This window comes from Monomorium pharaonis, chromosome 6 (genome assembly GCF_013373865.1).
Source record: "Monomorium pharaonis isolate MP-MQ-018 chromosome 6, ASM1337386v2, whole genome shotgun sequence".
NCBI lineage: Eukaryota > Metazoa > Arthropoda > Insecta > Hymenoptera > Formicidae > Monomorium > Monomorium pharaonis.
Window position 1 is genome coordinate 24,790,960 of NC_050472.1, and position 20,341 is coordinate 24,811,300.

At 33.3% G+C, this 20,341-nt stretch overlaps 1 protein-coding gene across 46 annotated transcripts in view; it reads right to left on the minus strand.

Moving 5' to 3' along the window:
- LOC105832509 (calcium-activated potassium channel slowpoke) overlaps positions 1-20,341 on the minus strand; it is a 97,622-nt gene that overhangs the window by 45,044 nt on the left and 32,237 nt on the right. For 22 of the 46 annotated variants that reach the window (XM_036288803.1, XM_036288824.1, XM_036288808.1 and 19 more), the window contains exons 2-5: positions 14,563-14,624; positions 14,183-14,279; positions 13,590-13,853; positions 11,875-12,042 (exon numbers count right to left, since the gene is read on the minus strand). In XM_036288803.1, coding sequence (XP_036144696.1) covers positions 11,875-12,042; positions 13,590-13,853; positions 14,183-14,279; positions 14,563-14,624 — 591 coding nt within the window. Of the gene's footprint in view, positions 1-239; positions 332-3,704; positions 3,797-11,874; positions 12,043-13,589; positions 13,854-14,182; positions 14,280-14,562; positions 14,625-20,341 lie in introns of all 46 variants that reach the window. The other 24 variants (XM_036288837.1, XM_036288835.1, XM_036288811.1 and 21 more) reach the window with 2 other exon arrangements.

Here is a 20,341-nt window from a genome sequence, read left to right on the forward strand (position 1 = left end):
GTTCTGTTTTCGTCCTCTTTTTTTAAATTAAAGTGCCTCTCTAATTGCAAATTGCAACAATGATATAATACAATGACGTCAAAAGCACGCGAAAATCATGACACGAGACCACCCGCTATCCAGGGGCGATTTCGCTACTTCTCGTATCTATGTGACTACTGTGTGTGGACAACACGGGGGCTAATTTTAAGAGGGGTTGTTTCATGGCTGGCTTCCACGTAGGTGGATTTCTGGGGTACCTGCGTCCACGTTCGCGGCTGTACTGGCCACCGTACTTGCTGCGATTCGCGGCGAGCTCCGTGATCTCTGGGATCCAGCTGGCGAACACCGCCTACACACCCACAATCATCCGTTGCCGTCAGAACAGACCCCTAACCTGAATCTTTTTGTATTTGTTTTTTTTGTTTTTTTTTTGTTTTTTTCATTCTATTTGTTTGCTCGTGTCCCAGTTTCGCTAGGTCTTGATCGCTTAATATCAAACGATAGAGCGCCGTAAATCGCAAAAATAAAGATAATAATTAAAATTAATTGATCGAAGTGCAATTAGAATCAAAGTACGTTGCTTTCCTGAAGCTGATGTGTGTTCTACGTGATTGAATTGATACGTAGACAATTTTAATAGTTCTAGTTTACGCATTCTCCCGATTATTTTATATATACCATAACTTGCTCGAATAAATAAACTGTAGAATATTTTAAAATGTGTGATACATCCTGTTGTACGTCCTCAGTTGATACTGCATTCAAAGTTGATGCCATTCAAACGAAACAAATAAAAATTCGAATTATTTGTGAACTAGTGCTAGGCTTAAAATCTAAAATTAATGAATTAATAACATCGAATATAATTGTACCGATATGCTGACACTCCCTGTAAAAAACGTTAGACCATATCGAGTGATGAAACTGCGTGTTAACACGACGTAAATTATGCACGTTATTAAATTAACATGCGCGATGCGCAGCCATCATAAAAAAAACTCATAGCGCGAAGAATAACAATTTGTCTCTGCATTCTTGAAAAGATGAAAATCAAGTTAATCGTTCCATAGAGCACAGTGCCATTAGTTTCTTGTTCTAAGAAAACATGCATCACTTTTCTCAAATTGAGTCATTATTGAGTGGTCAAGTAGTGTTAATTAACTTCAATCGTTCCGTGTATCTTCTATTATAAGAGGCACAAAAACAAATGCCGTCATCTTGTGCGAAATGTCAGTAAAAATCAATTTAACAGCATGCAGACATTATTGCAGCGTACGATGCTGGGCAATTTGCCAAGCAATCAGCATCATGTCGATCATGGCATCATCTACTTTCGGAATGAGCCAAAGAATATTGCTTTGGAAACTAAACGACTAATCGTTTCTTCCTTTTTGGGAGACTCGGGAAAATAAATAAAAATTAGGGTTACTAAAATGTTTCGCGATTGGTTCTTTTGTAATGTGATTAAGTGTATATATGTATCTTTCGTGTAAAACGGTCGATCAAATGCAAGATGATTCACGCATAATTAAACTAATAAAATTATCTCTTTAATACTTTAGAAACAATATATCACATTACCAAATCTGCGATTATTTTACATGATTTGATATGTTAAAGAAGATATATTAATTATGTATTTGATAATAACTTGGATAGTAGATGTAGCAAGAATTCCACTAATATTTTGTTCTATGTGCGATATAATAAGTAACATTGTATTCTTGTATATATGTCTATATATATTAAAGGTAGCAGACTAAAGTGGCAAACCATGTGACTTGTTGGAAAAGTGTGCTTTTGATAAATAATATTTAATGTAACGGCAAAGAAACTTGATGGAGATTAGAAAAGAAAAATAACTTTAATTAAAATAATCAAATATTGGGCGATATGAGATTTCTAGATTTCTCTAATCATTTCTTTAACACTAATTATTTTAAAGGCATGTAAAAATTTTCCCACACACTTGAGATTAAATTTTCAAAACACAACATGCATTCCATCAAGTTATTTTTGCTCGCATCTCCTTGTGATTCATATGTGTATAATATCTTATATCATTATAATATATAAATACGGATGCTTGTTGCTTCGTAGAAATAGAACGATAATCGATATATGATGAAAAATCACTTCTGTCGATAGTACATGCATATGACAAACTTACTAAGCATAGCTGCTTCTCTCGTCATTTTAGACTTACACGCCATCCTCGGATACATTTTTCTTATTGGCTTGGTATCACACGGTGAAAGGTCATTGCACTTGTGAAAATGTTAAATCATCATAAATAAAAATTGCTTACGTGTAATACGTAATTACGTTAAATAATTTTAACAATTTCAACATCTAGACACTTGTCAAATTGTTTTAAAAACTAGTACAGAAGAACAATTGATAACGTAAATGGAAACTAAAATTGTATAATTATATTCCTTTCGTAATTTATATTTCTCGTAAGCACATGTATCATTTAAAATTGCAATGCAGAATAAAAATTAGCTCATTGAGAGGTTCTTCAATGAATATGCTTTTTGTACGAATTAATTTTAAAAATATAAAAACAAAAGAATAAGTCTCAAGGTAATGACGTTCGTATTTGTTAATGGTTACGCGTCACAGCTGCGCTTTATCGGCTTTAATGCGAGATTGCTACTTGGACTGATACCAAAAAATAAAATCTACTTTTGGTCGTCGCAGATGGCTCCACATTTACCTGATCACGGATGACCTCCATTCCATTATGGAGGTCAATAATAAAATTAATCGTCTCTTATTCACGCAATTATACTTTATTCAAATATCTGAACAATTTTATTATTAACAACTGAATGACTAATTTAGCAACAGCTTTAATGTATTTTTTCGATACATCGTTTAAAATCGCAAAATATTTTATTATGTTTTAGTATAAATATTTAGTGCGGACATAATTTCAAATTTAGAAAATATAATTTTCACAACAGTGCAAAATGTTTATCATATTTTAAAAAAATGTCAAGTCTTGGATTTTTAATAACTACAACATTACCTCACTCAAATGTACGTTATTAGCATCTGTTTTTTACTTTTTAAAGAAATAAAGCATAAATAAAAAATTCAGGCCTATTAATTGCAATTCATACATTTTAATTACGCTTTCCAACATGCGAAAATATACCCTAGTTGATGCAGCTGATGCTCGTTATATGAGCAAATATGCAGCGGTAGCTAGATATTGGGATTCTCGATTCCAAGCTTTTTCATCTTTTGGGGGGCGCCGTTCGCCCATGTCGATCGTGAAATTCTTTCCTCCTCGTTTTATCCGACCTTTCACCGTGGACGAGAGCCGTTTGATTCATTTGGAAACGAAAGGGAACGACGATTATATACCATCCGCGCGGTCGTTATACCCCTGTCAACTTTATACTTCTAACTGCTGTAAATTTTCATGCATTCATCACGGGTTCTCGAGCTCTTGACGTTCTGCGTTATTAATGTAGAACGATGATGGAACGATGATGAACGTTACCACGATAGTAAATATATATGCGAGTGCAAATTGTGCATCGTGTGTGTGTGTGTGTGTGTGTTCTGTGTAGGTAATTTTTGTATATTGCGCATGTTCGTTAATTCTTACGAGTAAGTATAAGTATATACATAGACGTACTGGAAAAGGAAAAAATAAAATTAATAGACAAGAGACAGAGGGTTGTAGGATGTAAATTTGATAGTAATACCTCTTTCCATGCTCCCGCTTGAACTCGCCGCTGTACTTGGACCTACTGCCTACGAGCTCTATTATCTCGGGTATGCTACTAGCAAAAATTGCCTGTAAATAGAAATCATAACTGGAAAACACTATGCGACTACGGGTCGTTGAGAAAGCAAACTGGGTCACCTATGTACGGTTGTGTCTAGCAGCAGTGCTTTCGCGCCGTATTATGGTGTAAGTTAGATGCGTGTTTCGCGTCGAGAAACAGGAGTGATAATGGAAAAGAAAGGGATAAAAATGCGACTGACGGGATAATAATCTATGTTCTATGTTTCGAAAGTGTTCGAAACGTGTGCTTGAAAAATGTGTGCGTAAAACGTGAAAATTGCGATGCTCCTAAGCATACCAATATCGTAGGATCGTGTCTTAGATCGATGCATATAGAAAATAAAGCATATAGTGTGAATAAAGAATACCTCGTTAGCAATTATATTGATAAAATTTCCATTCAAGTTTTAGTTTTTGACAACAATAAATCAACTTTGCCTTTTTCTTATATGTCTGTATCCATGGAATATATTAAATAAAAGAGTTTTATAGTTAAAATTAAAACATTAATTATACCCAAAAATTGCGTACAAAATATATATTTTGCACAGCTGTATTAATAAAAAAAGCATTTATATTAGAATTTAGATAATAATTTTATTGTGATATAATAGAATATTGATTCACATAAAAATTGTTTTTTATTTTTTATTTAATTTAATGTTATATCCTAATATTAATAATATAAGTTTCATTGAGTTATTAGACAGCTAATACATATTAATTTAAATATTAAATATAAGATGATCATTACATTATGTTGTATTTCAACACGATTAAAAATTTTGTAAAATAGATCAAAATTGATTGTAAAAATCCGATAATTATAGTAATATTTTTTATCGTAATCTTATTTTGTGCTAAAAAAAATTTTATTATTATTACTGTTATATTATACTTACTTTACGAAGATTTTGTTGCAACCGTATAGAATTATCCAATTATGTATGTTCAAGTTTTATTTGTGGATGCATGTGTATATCGGCAGTAATATTTAAGCATGTAAGCATAAGTAAAAGCAGTATAATAAGCAAAATAATATAATAAATGCGGAAAATAGCAGAAGTGTATTCGTAAACATTAAAATCATTATTTTTTAATTTATAATAAATAGACAATTTTTATATACATAATTAATTGCTTAACAAAATAAATACGATTAATACTTTTATTGTTGTATTATTTGATATGTTGTTTACTATCAAAGTGTATTGAATCGCAAATCTGAAATCGAATTTAAATTATTTCATATCATTTATTTTACAAAACCGGATAAAACAACAAGAATATATAATACTAATTTTGCAATTCTGCTGTTTACGAATATAATAAATATTGTACAAGATATCGAGATATCAAGAGAAAGAGAGAAAGAATGTATGTGGGTGTAATATAATCTCTTAAAATATAACATTATTTTTTAAAATTAACAATATTAAAAAAGCAAAAGTGTGAGAAAGATGCAAGCAGTTTTGATAAACGGAAGCAGAAAGGAAATTTAACAAATTGACCTTGCTTCATGCCCGTGTAAAATGAAGGAAGCGCTATTATGTAAATCGTCTATAACGCCGGATACTATGAGAAAGATATGATCCATCATAAACGATCGATAAAATCGTGCCATGTCACGTCACGCTATGTAATTTGCCATTGATATAGGCGTTGAAAGTGATCCGCGACTGAGCGTTTGTATTGCGAGCTTTATAGATATCAAGTAACTAAAGACACTGCGATCAACGAAATTATCGTAAGAGACAGAGCAGCGAGAGAGAAGTGTGTCGACACTTTGCGCTCATGATGTATATGCTCTCAAGAAACAGGCAGGGATAGATATCCTGTAAAGTAGCATGGCGAAGCAGCGAATTGTACGACCGGCGATCACTTTGGCGTGCGACAAGTACGTACGCGGCGAAGTGAGAACTCGCGTACCCGGAGCTCAGAACTTCGGTGATACTTAGTGAAAATACCACGTATTCTGGAATTTATCAAATAATATGTTAACGTACAATTCCACGCAATAGATGCAATAGATAATATCCGCGGATACTTGTAGATGCAGTATCTTAATATTAGATTATATTCTGAAAGAGAAAAAGAGAGATTATAGTACTCGAAAATAAAAATTTAACTCGTACTTGCACGAGCCTTGCAAATAAGAATCTATTTGCAAATTTAGAGTTTGTAACCGAACAGCTGTTACGGATAATTGTAATAACACTGTAGCGCAAACAGTATATGGGTACGCAAGTAATAAACTAACTTGATGACCCAGAATTTATGAGCAATATTCTGTATGAATGCATTTGAATACGCTCATTTGATGCGTTATTCTAGTCGTATAAAATTATGTTGGATCGAGCGCAAATTAGAATACGCATGTACCATTTATGGTTATTCTCTGTTATAAATTAATGGAAACTATACGTTTATAAATTTTAAAACAAGAATATTCTATGTAATTAGTTCAAATAACCAAGTATAACATAACATATATAACGTAATTGTTTTTGTTAAAGAATATCTGTCGAGTTGACAAAGCAATACGCAAGTAAATTGAATAAAAATAATGTAAAACGCGTATATATGTGTAACTGGGAAATAGAGTTTCTTTTCTTTGAAAACTGTAAAATATAGTACAGTTTCTTTTCTTAATCCTGAAAGTCTCCTTTTGTTTCCAGTTTTCTTTATGCAATCGGAGACAATGCGCAACTTTATTTCTGTGTTACTTTTAGGTACCCACGGTCAGGACCGGACTCGCAATGAATCGGGAGTCTATCGATCTTTTAAGCTTGTCTGAGTTGGTTTAATTTACGGTCGTATGCGCGTCGTCTAATTTCGGATTTATTACCCCTCGTGTCTACGGAATATTATACCGACTTCAGTTAAAAGGGTTCCTCGCCCGCGTCGTACATTACACAGAGACCCGTGATATCATACTTTCAGATGAGTGCCAAAGCATTTTGAAAATGTTCCAAAAGAATCTGCCCCTTTCAATGTGTTACAAGGACATGGTTTTTTTCCTTTCCAGTTGACTAATCAACAGACCAACGATTCGGTTACAAACCTCTCGGTGCAATACACGAAAGTGTAATGGACAGGACACACCACATATTCTCCAATACACTCGATGTATCTTGTAATATATGTACAAATTTATATTAACTTTTATGTATAATATAAAAAGCGTAGAATCGTAAATTTATATCAAGATAATATAAATTAATAATTCATTAAGGAATTTAATGATATGACATAAATAACAAATGTAAATAAATTTATGACTACATCCAAAATATTAATGCATAACTTCATTCAAAGTTACATGAATTTGATTCAAAATCAAACTCGACGTTAAATTATTGAAATTTGTGTAAATAATTAAAAATATTTGATAAAGAAAAAACGTAAAAGTTTCTACTCTGCTTGTGCTTTGTAAACTTTACTCAATTCTTTCGTTACCGCTGATCTGGAACTACCAATTTGAACAGGAAGGTCTTAAAGTTAATCGTGCAGATACTCCATCTCGAGAATTGTTCTCTAACAAAGTTTACAACGCGCCATTTAAAATCGATAGGAAGACAAAGTGGCATCTCCTGTCCCGTAGCAATAAAACTATATTACTCGTATGTGTGCGTGTATGTGTAGCTTTCGCTCTTTATCGATTGCAGGAGCGAAAACGAGGTGAACATTCCAGTAATAGCAAAATAGATGAACATATCTTCGGTTAAGTTTTCGTGTTCATCCTTAACATCTCATTGAAATCGGAATTTTCATTAATGAGAGTACCATACGGCCGACAATTCGAAAAAATAAAGTTCAAGCGGTCAGAATAATATCTTACGTCGTAATATGAGCAGCATATCAGCGTCGCAGAAAATACACATACAGACAGAATGTGGACAGTCAAAGAGTCAAGCGCGTACAAACACCAATAATATTTTATCGAAGCCAATGGGCCTCGTGCTCTTCGAGAGAGACACGATAAGATTAATATAAAAAGATTTGTACATAATAATAAGAATCTCGAATCTTTGACCGTGGACAAGTTCAACAAATTAATCACGTTTTCTGGATCATCTTGCATCTTTTGTTCTTTTTTTCAACTTATTTTATACCAAATATTACCATATTGGATAAAAAATGAATAAAATCTCTCAGGAAATTATCTAAATTTTCACTTTGTTTCTTTTTTAAAAAGAAACTCCCGTCAAAAGTAACTAGTTGACCAATCTTCTCAACTGTTAATCACAAAATAATTACGAGGCTAAAATTTTTACATCAATTGTGCACATATTTATATAAGAAATTAAAAACTCGAGGATTAAAATACTTAGGTATATGGCTTTCCAAATAATTTTTTGTAATAAAACATATTGTGCATGAATATTATCCATACTTTAATAGTATACGACAAATTTTCCATAGCTTCAAGTTTCGAGACTCCTCACGTAATAAAGTCCTTCCATGATACTCGCTAACATCGTGAAAAAATAAATTTGCAGCATATACTGCAGCATTCGCATGACAAGCCGAATCGATCGTACCGGAATAATCGATTCGCCGCATTATTAGCTACAAGTGATTCTTAGATCGGAGAGAAAAGATAGATAGTGGCTGTAGCAAAACTCGTAGAACCAATTTAAGCCGTAAGGTAGAGAAAGAAAGATAAAACAAAGACGGAGAAAAAGAGAGAGAAAGAGAGAGAGAGAGAGAGAGAAAAAGAATAATAATATATGCTTTTAATAGCTACGATATGTCGTATAAATACGCATGACCGCAACTACTTCTTTCACCATTTCACGTAACACCGGAATCGGGAGGCTCGAACGCTCGCAATTATAGCAAATTAATCTGATGCGAAATACGCTTCAATGTAAGCGAAATGTTGGCTATGCTAAATGCCTTAGCTGCGTTTTTGAAAACTACGTCTACTTATTAATTGTACGTCTCGATTAAAATCTTGTTAAATTTTGTAACAAAAATGAAAACTTTCGTCAGAAACCTGAGTAATACATTATTCCAATGAAATAAATGATCTATATTTTATCGGCTATTGTGTTCTTTCGTGGAGTTATTAAAACAGATCGTGTTCATGATATCGATTATAATACGTGGACAGAAATGTGAAAATTATTCTACATACATAGAATTCTATTATTTGAGAGATATTTGAAGTAGCATCTGTGCATTTTGATGATTTACTTTATTAAATTTTTTTTCCTTTCATTATAAAGTATGAGCGTGTAAATATAAAAATCATACAAGGTTGCTGTCGAAATCCATCGTAATTTTTATATACTAGGATTTCGCCTTTACTAATTCCATCAATCTTGACAATACCGAATTTCAGAAAGTTTTTCTCTGAGAAAGTGAATCAAAAACTAAATAAAAAACGGAATTATATTCACTATTTCAGATAAAAGATTTTTCTGTTGCGCTTTGCTTGTAATGTGCAAGTTACTAAAAAAAAAAGAAGGTACTAATTGTTCAATGTAATCCTTTTGTTTCAATAATATACTTTGTGTTACAATATTTTGATAGTATTACGAAATTTCGTGTGTCTCTTTTTAAAAAAATTATATTATTACATTTAAATTTATTATTTGTATGTTTAAGATAATTGGTGAGATTTTTAAATTTTTTTGCAAGACATAACTGACATAACTGATTTATAAAATTTAGGAACAATTTTCCTTTTATCACAAAGATCTGAGATGTTACAACGATTTCAATGATGAAATATGATATATAATAAGGCAATACATTGAGGCATAAGACAGAGATAGCCAATATCTTTGTTCTTTCGTCTCTATATATCATAGCTAAAATTTCGATCAAGTAGGTTGATCCCAATTCTAAAGTTTTTAATATATATATATATATATATAGTATATACAGTATATATAGTATATACACAAGTTAAGGAAATGGGAACACGTTTTAGAGAGATTTTGAGCGATGTTTGAAAAAAGGAATGAAGCAGTTGGTGACTTAAGTTAGTCTTTTTACTTTCGTCGTCATATCGCGATAAAGGCTTAATTCGCAACAGTTTCTTTACCACAAAGATTTTTCAATGCTTATTGATAAAATGAGTTTAATCTTTTTTTTTTTAATTTATTAATAAAATAAGTTAAATAACCACTAATCACAAATTAAGAAGTAAAATAATTATGTAATATTTTCTTTAATAAAACATAATTATGCATTTTACATATTTATAACATCACATTAGATTATTTTGTAAAAATTAAAAGAAATTTAATTCTATATAAACGGACTTAAGCCTTTATGCGCGACCAAATCAATTCTGTATCAGGACTTTACGTATGTCGAATGTACCGTACTTCGGAATATGCTCTCTCCAAATAACTTATTAATATTCTACAATAAACTGCAAACAATAAACGTTAGATTGGCGTTTTCGATGAACGGCGATGCTCGCATTTAGGGAAAAAAAAGTATAACGTGAATCTTCGAGAGAACTCCAAAAGCCGACTCAACCAAGTCGACCATGTACGCAAGGTTCACGTGAACGATCGATAAGCCGGGCATACAAATATATAATATATATGCATAATAGGTATGCATAATAGGTACGCATAAAAGGCATATTCGCGCGCATCGACGTTCAAACGAATCGATCGATTCGGTATAACGAATGGCACCGTTCTCCGCCGTTGATTTCTGCCCCAAAAAGCCATTTTCGCGTGACATCGACGGAAGTGTTATTTCAATAGTGCTACAACCGCGCATTTCTCTTTGTTTCTCAAGTCGTGAAGCCAGAAAGTTCAAGAAGTGGAGTAAATTCGCGATAAAAGCTCTAAATATGTCCTTTCAGAAAACATACTTGTCGTTCAAACTTTATCTCTCGGAAACATGAATCAGTGAAGTTACATCAATGTTTACTGTTAAAATAAAGTCTACACATATACCACCATCGGCACGCAAAGTGTTTTTAAACTGTTTTCGAGTAAAAATATTATTAATCTAAAAACGCAATGGTCAAAAACAAAAAAATTCGAATTTTAATCTAAAGAATTCATGTTTTTTTCTTCCAAAAAATATCTTTCACAAAACACTTGAAATTGAAAAATTGAGTGATACTTGAAATTAGGAGATTAGAGAGTTAAGATAAAAAAATTTTACAATAAACAATTTCCTAACATCTCTCACCGTAGATTATTTCTCGTGGTGCAGAAGGATCAACGGCCGGAGAATACCGTGCACTCAAAGTATTCACCGTCTTGCGGCTCAGGGGACACGTAAATCTGAGACCGTCTCGACGATCGCATCGTTCTGGTATACGAGCCTTGGCAAAACTAGTGACTCCAGTTTTGGCGGAACGAGCTATGCGAAACGCTGAGCAGCAAGCAAAATGCTCAGTGGTGTACTTTGAGATTTCTCGAGATAAAAGAGAAAGATACGCGCGATCGGAGATTTGACTGAAAGACAAATCAAGCGAAAAAAATTCGTCAAGTATATTCGAGATAAAAAAAGTGGAAGAAGAGAATTAATAGCCCAAATTAATGTAACGAAAAAGTTTCGTACATTTTAATATTCATCCATTTTTATATTTTCATACTTCATAGACTAGTTCGGCTTTTCTTTCTTTGCGTTATACATTTAAAGGAATCAATTTAATTTAAATATAATAACAAAGATAAGAAAAATACTTTTGTTTTGCGCATTTCGCAAAGCTCGCAAATTTGTTCACCGCAAAAAGAGAAATCCATAAAAAAACACAGTAAATGACATTGTTATACAAAAATAGAAATTTGTTTATTTATTTACTTGATTGAAAACATATTTTGCATTTTTTATAACTACCGTAAAGTCACGTAACAGAAAATTTAATTACGCATACATCTATAAAGTAGTTTGGTTTTTCCATAAAAATCCTACTGCGTTTATTTATGGAGCAATCGAATCAAGACGGAAAAATCGTCTGGCGTTAAAAATGGGAACACGTTTTTGAAAATCTCGTCATTCGAGAAGCTTATTATACGCAAATTATAGAAGGCTCCATTGACATAAACATTAAAGTGGATCGCGCTTACGCTTGAGAAGAATACACAAAAATAACTTACCAAACCGACGAGTAGAAAAAATACTAGGAATGTGCGGCCGAGGACCGTCTGGCAGTAAACGTCGCCATATCCTACCGTGGACATCGTCACGATCAGAAAGTACACACAGGTCCAGTACGAAAGCTGTTGTGGGTTCGTGAACTCAAAAGGGTCCCCTGAGTTTTCAAGCTGTGAAGCATCATGTTATTACATTTAGGACCGTCCTCGCGCAGTGTCAAGAGTGAAATTGCGGTTTATATTGGTACATCATAACCATAAGCTTTTACTACCAATGGTGTACTCGCGAAATGTCCGAGAATCTCTCGGATTTCTGTGCATAGGATATCCTGGGAAATGTGAGAAAGAGAATCGCGAGAAAAAATACATTATATCAAATAAAAACATGTAAGATTATGTTCTCCTATAATTAAAAAAATGATATTTAAATTAATCTATATAAATAAAAATGTAAATGTTTCTTCCTCATTTAAGATCTCTGTAAGTTTTTCACCGATTGCTTTGAAATTTTGACACAATGTTGCATTCGTAACCGGGAGTGTTCTTATGGGGTCTGATTTTGGAAATACGTGTGTTTCAAAAATGATGGCCATAATTTAATTTTAAACAATATTTTTTAAATAATATTTTTTTGTAATTTTGACACAACGTTGTATTGAATTTAGTTAGAAGTACGCGAATAAATGAATATTAGATTTATTACTAGTCGTTTTACAAATGCAAGCCTTTAATTTGAGAATGTTTCTTTTAGCGTGTATATGACAATTAAAAATCAATGGGAGGATTTGAAATTTTGACAATGTTGCATTCAAAAATAAGAGTGTTCTTATGGAGTTTAATTTTGGATATATCGGGAAACAAATTAATTGAATACAGTGCCAAAGGCAATAAATAAATAAAGTAAGTTAGAAGTACGTAAATAAATGAATATTAGATTTATTAAAGATAGATAAATGCTTATTCAAAAATAAAATAAAAAGTGCAGCAATAAAGCAAGGCTCTTGAAAGTTAAACAACGAAAGCAAAGAAAATTTGAAAAAAACGTAGTATAAGAATAGAGAGCCACAGCAACGCGTGGCAGGGCATAGCTAGTTGGTTATATATTTAAAGATATTTTAAAAATAATATTTAAAAAGGATAAAACAATAAATATAAAAAACGATCTTACTGTCATTATTATAATTCTTCGTTACGTTCATTGAAAGACTGCGTTTGCTCTACAATATTATTATTAGTACCCACTGTTTATAAAATAATATTAAACATTTATATTCTTGATATATAATTTATTCAAACGCTTTAATTTTTAATAGATAAAACAAGTTTTTTAATTAATTATTCTTAAATATTTAAATAAATTTTAATAGGCTATTCATATTACTTTGTCAAATATTAGTTTGATTGTTATTAATTATTATTGATTTTAAAAATTATTAATTTCTCCGTATTTCTTAAGTCTTTGTGCATTTATAACAAGATACAATCAAATCTTCTTTTGTAATTATTGTAAAAGAGCGCAGAGAAAATATAATTAAAAATTCAACATGTATGTCATAAAGTGTAATGTGGTGTTTTATTTTAAAAATTATATGTAAAGAGAGAATTCAATTTTTTGTTTAAAAAAAGAGTACTATACTTTCTGTTATTATAATCAAAACCCAAGGTAATCAGTGCAATACTTGTCAATCGCTTTTTGGATACAAAAGGATAAGACTCACCAAATGAATGATACCAGCAGCTGTTAACCAGACCGAAATGAAGATGGAAACGAGTTGGGCGAGACGAATAGAGCTCGATGTCTTTAGAATGTTAAGGTACTGGAGGATATCAGGGACCGTCATCAGTCGTAGGGCTCGGAGGAACCTCAGTCCGATCCACGTCCGATCGAGATATATCGACACGAAGGACGGTGGTATCGTAAAGTAGTCCACGAACGAATACATCTCCAACATGAACCACAGCTTGTCACTGGCGGCGATAAACTGCAAGAAAGTATAACACTTTTATATTGTATATTTGAATAATTAATCAGTCAAGCAAATATTATATTTCGTAGACCTCTGAAAAGATTTAAAATGCAAGTAAAACTGATTTATGCCTCAAGCCATATTTATTTAAATTTATCATTTTTTCACACGTTTTCCGAATTTGTGTGTGTGAAATCCTAAACTTTTCTTAAAAAATGTATCAAGATAAAAATGGAATCGTCTATATTTTTTATTTGACAAAAATTGTACAGAATTTGCATTCTATTTAATAATCTTAATGCTAATCAAAAAGTTCATTGACAGACGAAATGGATTTTACTTACGCGTATAAAAAAGTAGACCATAAAAAATATATTGAAAGCTAAGTCTATCTGCTGAGTAATGTTGTTGCTCCACTTCTGGCAACGCTCCACCACTTCGCTGTAACATAAAAGCACGAGATTGCGGATGTTAGGTCAGCATCTCTTATGAACTCACGCGAAGGTCTCGGTCTTAAAAAAAGCGGCGCTGAAAGGGCGATTAAAATAGCAGCGATTAAACTAGCGCTTATCGTCGCGCCCTTAATTAAACCGCAAGAAAAAGCTACAAAGTGTTGTTATAATATTACCAATATTGAGCGAGAATAAAAACAATATGCATGAATTTGTTTGTGATAAACTTAAAAGCCGCGTATTAGCATCGCCATCGAAGTCTTGTTACTCACCTGGAGGCATCGATGAAGTATATTATAAGCGATGCTATACTGAGAATGAAAACTAACACCACCTGAAACAGAACAATAAACCGCATCGTGAGATATTTTTTCATGTCAAACATTTTTTTAGTGTCATTAAAAATAAAAATAAATATAAATGTTTCATCATTTTTTGACTGAGTTTGTAACGGTTCTCGCGTAATCGCATTTTTACTGTTTAAACGTTTAAAGTAATCGTATCTCTTGAAAAGACATGACATATTTTGTTTCTCGATCAGTGTGTCAATTTGATGTAAAGATATTGCGATCAACGTATAGCGAAATGTAATCGAAGTTGCGCTGCCGGAATAATATTCGCTCGTAACTTGAATGAGTGTCTCATACATTATCATCCTCGCGATCTATTCTCATTAGATTGTAGTATCGCTTTATTTCCCATATGATGCGCGCCCGCGTCGTGTATTGCAAAGTCTAACCGATAACTGTCAGCAAATGTGAAGTAACGTTTATGACAAGCGCCAAGGCGCTCCTCGACTTCGCGTCAAAGCATAACCGGTAGTTACAAGCGAATAACGATCGCTAACGTCAATTACCTTCATGCAACGACTTTAAAGTTGCGCAAATTTCTCACAAACAAACGCGCTAATGACCTGATTAAATCCCTCGTTAAACGACTAACATTGATCACCGTCGTTACCGAGGACAAGCGGTTAATTAAATGAACAGGGTAATTTTGATGCAATTGGTGATTTGATGACCTGTCCATTGTTGAACCAGAAATACTCGTGACATCGCAAATAATGAATTATTATGCTAAATAAAGTATGGTACGACAATGCTTAGCATGTATCGAAAAATAATGTTGCACCGAGCAAATCTAATATTGTTAAATGACTATCAACGCGTAAAAAATAAATTTGGAAATTGAGAAAAGAAATTTTATTTTGTAACATTTTTTATTGTTTGTTAATAAAACAATGAATTGCGTTTAACTCGAACGAATCTCGAGCAGCGGGAGTCTATATCTCGCGAACGAAGTATATTTAGGCATGCATCGCATCGCAGACACAAAATTGCGAGCTACGCAGCCACGCCTGTACATAATTATTGTAAACAATAGGGCTAGGGGCCAGCTCAATGATCGTATGCATGTAAGCACACGATGCGTGCGCCAAACACAGGATCGATGAGCGCTCGCATACAGAATTGAATGCGCCGTGAATCTATTAACACTCCGGCGATCCTTATTATCCCCATTGAGAGGACATTCAAAACGACGAGATCTCGATGTTTGATATCTAATTCTAATAAATTATTGGCAAATTAAATAATAAGAAATACGAGACCTTTCAAAGGATCGTATGATAAAATATTGACCGGCCGTATCGACCGAATAAAAATTCAATTGATTTTAATTACTCGATTTAATTATACTTTGAAATATAGTCTTGAAATTTTTTTTAATATTACATAACATTTTTCGGTGATCGTGGTTCACACTTAAAATAATTGTCATGGTATCCGAGACGATAATATCTAACTCATGAGCAATTACCTACAGTTTATGGCATATTTGGCATATTTCATCTATCTTATATCCAGATTATAGATTCTTCGCCTTTCCCGGAGAAATAAAACGTTTTTATTGCCAGAACTATAAAATTTATAATAAAGATAAAATAGTAAAAGATAAATTTACAGAAAATAAAACACGCGCTTACAAATTTAATGCTAAAATACAAACGGCGCATTAGTTAAAATTATTTACAAAAGTCAAATTCAATATAATGTTGATGCACAATTTTTTTAATTCATTGAGGTCCTTTAACTGGTAAAAGAAAGTCGAGAAAAAATTGTTAAAAAAAGAAATAATAATTTATCTTTTCTTCAATTGTTAAAACATCAAAGTGCTGTGAGAAAAGAATATTAAAAGTTTTTCGGAAGACATTCTATTTTGTACATTCTATTAGATCAACATATCATCCGGGGTATCTCTTCAAAAGTTACTTTAAGAAAGACGATCTCTTCCAGTGCCATGTCAGAGTTTTAGCACGTCTAATTTTCCTATCAATCTACTTTGCAACTACTTTGTACCATCCATGTAACACTCTTCTCGTGATATCGCTCTTTATAGATTTGTTAAAGGAAGGGCTGAGAAGGTATGCGTTGGCGTAAACTAATTACAAGGAGAAAAGCGAAAGGAGAGAGAACAAAAAGAGAAAGGGACAAAAAGATAAAGCGAGAAGTAGAACCTAACCGCGTGATATTCCTGACGCATCGGTCTTATGAGAGTGAAATTCTATACATAGTCACCGCTCGAAAATAGACAGTAGGTGCGGCCCTCGACCGAATGATGTGGAGAAGCAAGAGAAGTAGTCAGGAAGAACGAAGTAGCGACGAAGTGGTGAAGAGCGGTCAGCAATAACGTCAAAGAGCAACAATAGAAGTCAGAGAGAAAAAAAAACAGAAGAATAGAAAGGAAGAAAAAGAAGAAACAAAACGTTTGGGAGAAGGTACGATGACCCCGCAAGTCTCATGAATTCCTATGCGACGCACTCGAAATCGCGAATAGCTCTTCCTCTTCTCTTTTTTTTTACAGTCAAATTATTTTTAACTAACCCGTTTTCGCTGCACGTTGCGGAAACCACGTGGAGAACGAACCGTGAGCCGAGGCAGGCGCGTTTTCGTGTTAGCCAGCACAGGCGAGCATTAAAGTTCAGGGTTATCGGGCGCTAAAGACCGTAATAAGAAGCCTGCGCTCACCTCTCCCCCTGCGAGCCAACAAACTCCCGCCTCGTCATCGATTTAAGTCCTTATCAAACCTGTCGTGCTCCTAACGACCGTTACGGCAAATTGACTTGATAAACGGCCGTACCACGCGAAATTACTAGACGGCGATGTTTCCCGAAGCACAGCGCGTACCCGCCCTCGCAAGCGAACTGAACAATTCCCTGGACGCCGCGCTAATAACTCGTTTGATATTCTACGGGATAATGGCTGGTCTCATTATTATGATAAGAATATTTCATGTAAGAATCGTTTTCTCTCCCTTTTCAAGAAACGAGGCCAAATTCTGCAAAATAATTGTGCAGAAACAATGCTGTTATTTTTTTTTTTTTTTTTTTGCACAAATAACAGAGTCCATATCGAATAAAGCACCGTTTCAAAGCACGTATGACTAAAAAATGGAAAATTCTGACAAACGCTGCAAATAAATAACACACAGGGTTTGTGTCAATATTTTTTTAGAGACAAAGTTCCATAGTTTTTTCTGATCGATATTATTTGTTATATAATTGGAATGAATTACTTTCTTCTTTGTCAACAACAAGGAGATAATATGCGTAATAAATAGCTCTTTATTTAGTGACTAAAAAATTGCGAAACTTATATGAATATAATTTTAACGCATATAAATAAAACAACACAGATCGCTGCGCTGATTTTAATTAATATTGGAACAGAAACTACGTTAATTTTCACATTAACAAATTGTAATTCAAGAATTGATTAACATTAATAAAATTTGAGTACAAAATGATAATATTTCGCATTTTCTTGAAACATTCACATAATCGTCCAGATCTATAATGCTTTTTTCCCCACTTACAATATAAATAATTACAATATTAATTCCATTATACTTTAATCTATACCTTTTGTACGTTTTATACGTATTATCGAAGCTTGTAACAATTTTACTCTAGTTACAAGGTATGCCACAAAAAAAGCTAAACTAAAGTAGGACGAACGATTACCACTTTCATACTTCGTCATTATTGCTATTATAACCAACTATGTATATTGATATAAGATATAAAAATTTCCACTATATACATATTGTAGTAGTTCACGATATTAATCGATTTTATTTAACAATAATAGATACAAAAGTTCGATCTCGGCGGAACCGTTGCGAGATTCAAAAAGGATGTTAGCGCGAGCGAAGAACGCAAAACAAAAACATGTTATTTCTTCGACGGCGCGATGTATTTTATCTCGTTCGTTTCTCATCTCTTACATACAGCCGAACTCTCCCATCATCCGACTATCAGTGCCGTCACAAAATTTGATCCCCACAATATGTAATAATCATTGTTTATACAGAAGCATTACGGGACATAAAAGATTGAATTACGAGAAAAAGAAGTTTTATCATGCATCCAAAATTACCATGAATCAACTGATGCTCGTAAAAGAAATCCATAAATCTTAAATATAAATTACTTAGTAACAAGTAATGAGAGATATTTTAATACTAGATATAAAAAATTATTATCTGCACTCTTTTGAATTTGAATAATACAAGAGAAATATAAGCAAATTTAATGTAAAAATTATTCGCTACAATATTGAATTTTCAATGGATTGCAAACTTTCAATAACTTTCATTTTATTTTTGTTTACGCAAACTAACCTATTATTAATTATTTAAAACTAACAACCAATTTTTTTCCCTCTAATTAATATCCAGTCCTATTTTACATGAGTAGTATACAATTCTAAATTAAATTACCAAGATACAGAAATAAAAAACTGAAAGATCGCGATTCCGATGGCCTCCTGTGAAATTTCCGTTAAGCAGAAATCAATTCTAAATTTATTAAAGGCTTTATGACTCGATATCTCGAATACTCCGTGCAGAGAAACTAAGTTTACAGATCTACGATCTCAAACTTGATGAGCTCACAGAAACGGACACTGCATCGATCTTTTGGACATCGGATTTACGAGAAACTTTTATTATGTTTGAATCCGAGAGAAAAGAGAATATACCCTGCTACACGGAAGATCTGTGGATAAACGATGGCGCCAAGAACATACTGGTATAAAAATAGAGACCGTCACGGTAAAAAAAAAGAGGAAGAGAAAGAGAGAGAGAGAGAGAAGCGTCTCTCATGTTCTCCCACATCGCCGATAAGTGAGGCAAAGGACGTAGAAAAATTCAAGACGGTTGCGAATGCGAAGTCGATGCGCCGCCAACCGGGTAGCCGCACGTAAAATGCTGCAACTCGACTAGGGAGTCCCCGCGCAGGAGGGCGCGAGTATATGGTACACGTACACGTAGCATAAATAAATAAAAAGGTGTAGCTTATGTGCCCCGTCGGCCGATCGATTTCACCGGTTGGCTCCGTTCCAGATATTCCCTCATTAGATTTTCGAACAATTTCACTGCGCGTCGCGCGAAACTGCCTGCGCGCCGCGCGGCGTGGGGTTGAAGCGAGCGCGGTTATTCCCCATTAATGAGGAACGACTTGCAGCTCCTTGTAAAGCGAAAAAAGTTCGACCCGAGTCAGACCTTGGACTTTGTCGCGTGTAAAATTCGTCTCATAAAAATGGTCGTAAAAATCTGCCACAGAAATTTTGTTTTCGTACGTTAGTGTCTTTTCGCCGTTGCCCTCAATACTGCTGACGTCATTCGGACTTATGAAACACTGGTCGACGATTTTTATATGTACTGTTATTTTTATCGTTTCGCGGTACTTGATAATGAGTACATTTTTACGAAATACTAATTAGACCTGATAATATTCGATATTAAAATAACTTGAACATTATCGCAGACAATTTCCGGACTATGTTATAGTTGATAATATAAAACTTGGTTTTTCAATGCACACACACAATAAGATTCGTACTGCATCGATTTCCTATAACATTCTAACAATATTTTACAGTACATTATTTTTGTTAAAAATTAATTTTGATTTATACAGTACACGTTCTTCTAAAATGCATAATATTACATAATCTCTTTCTCTTTTTGTAAAATCGATTAATTATTGTA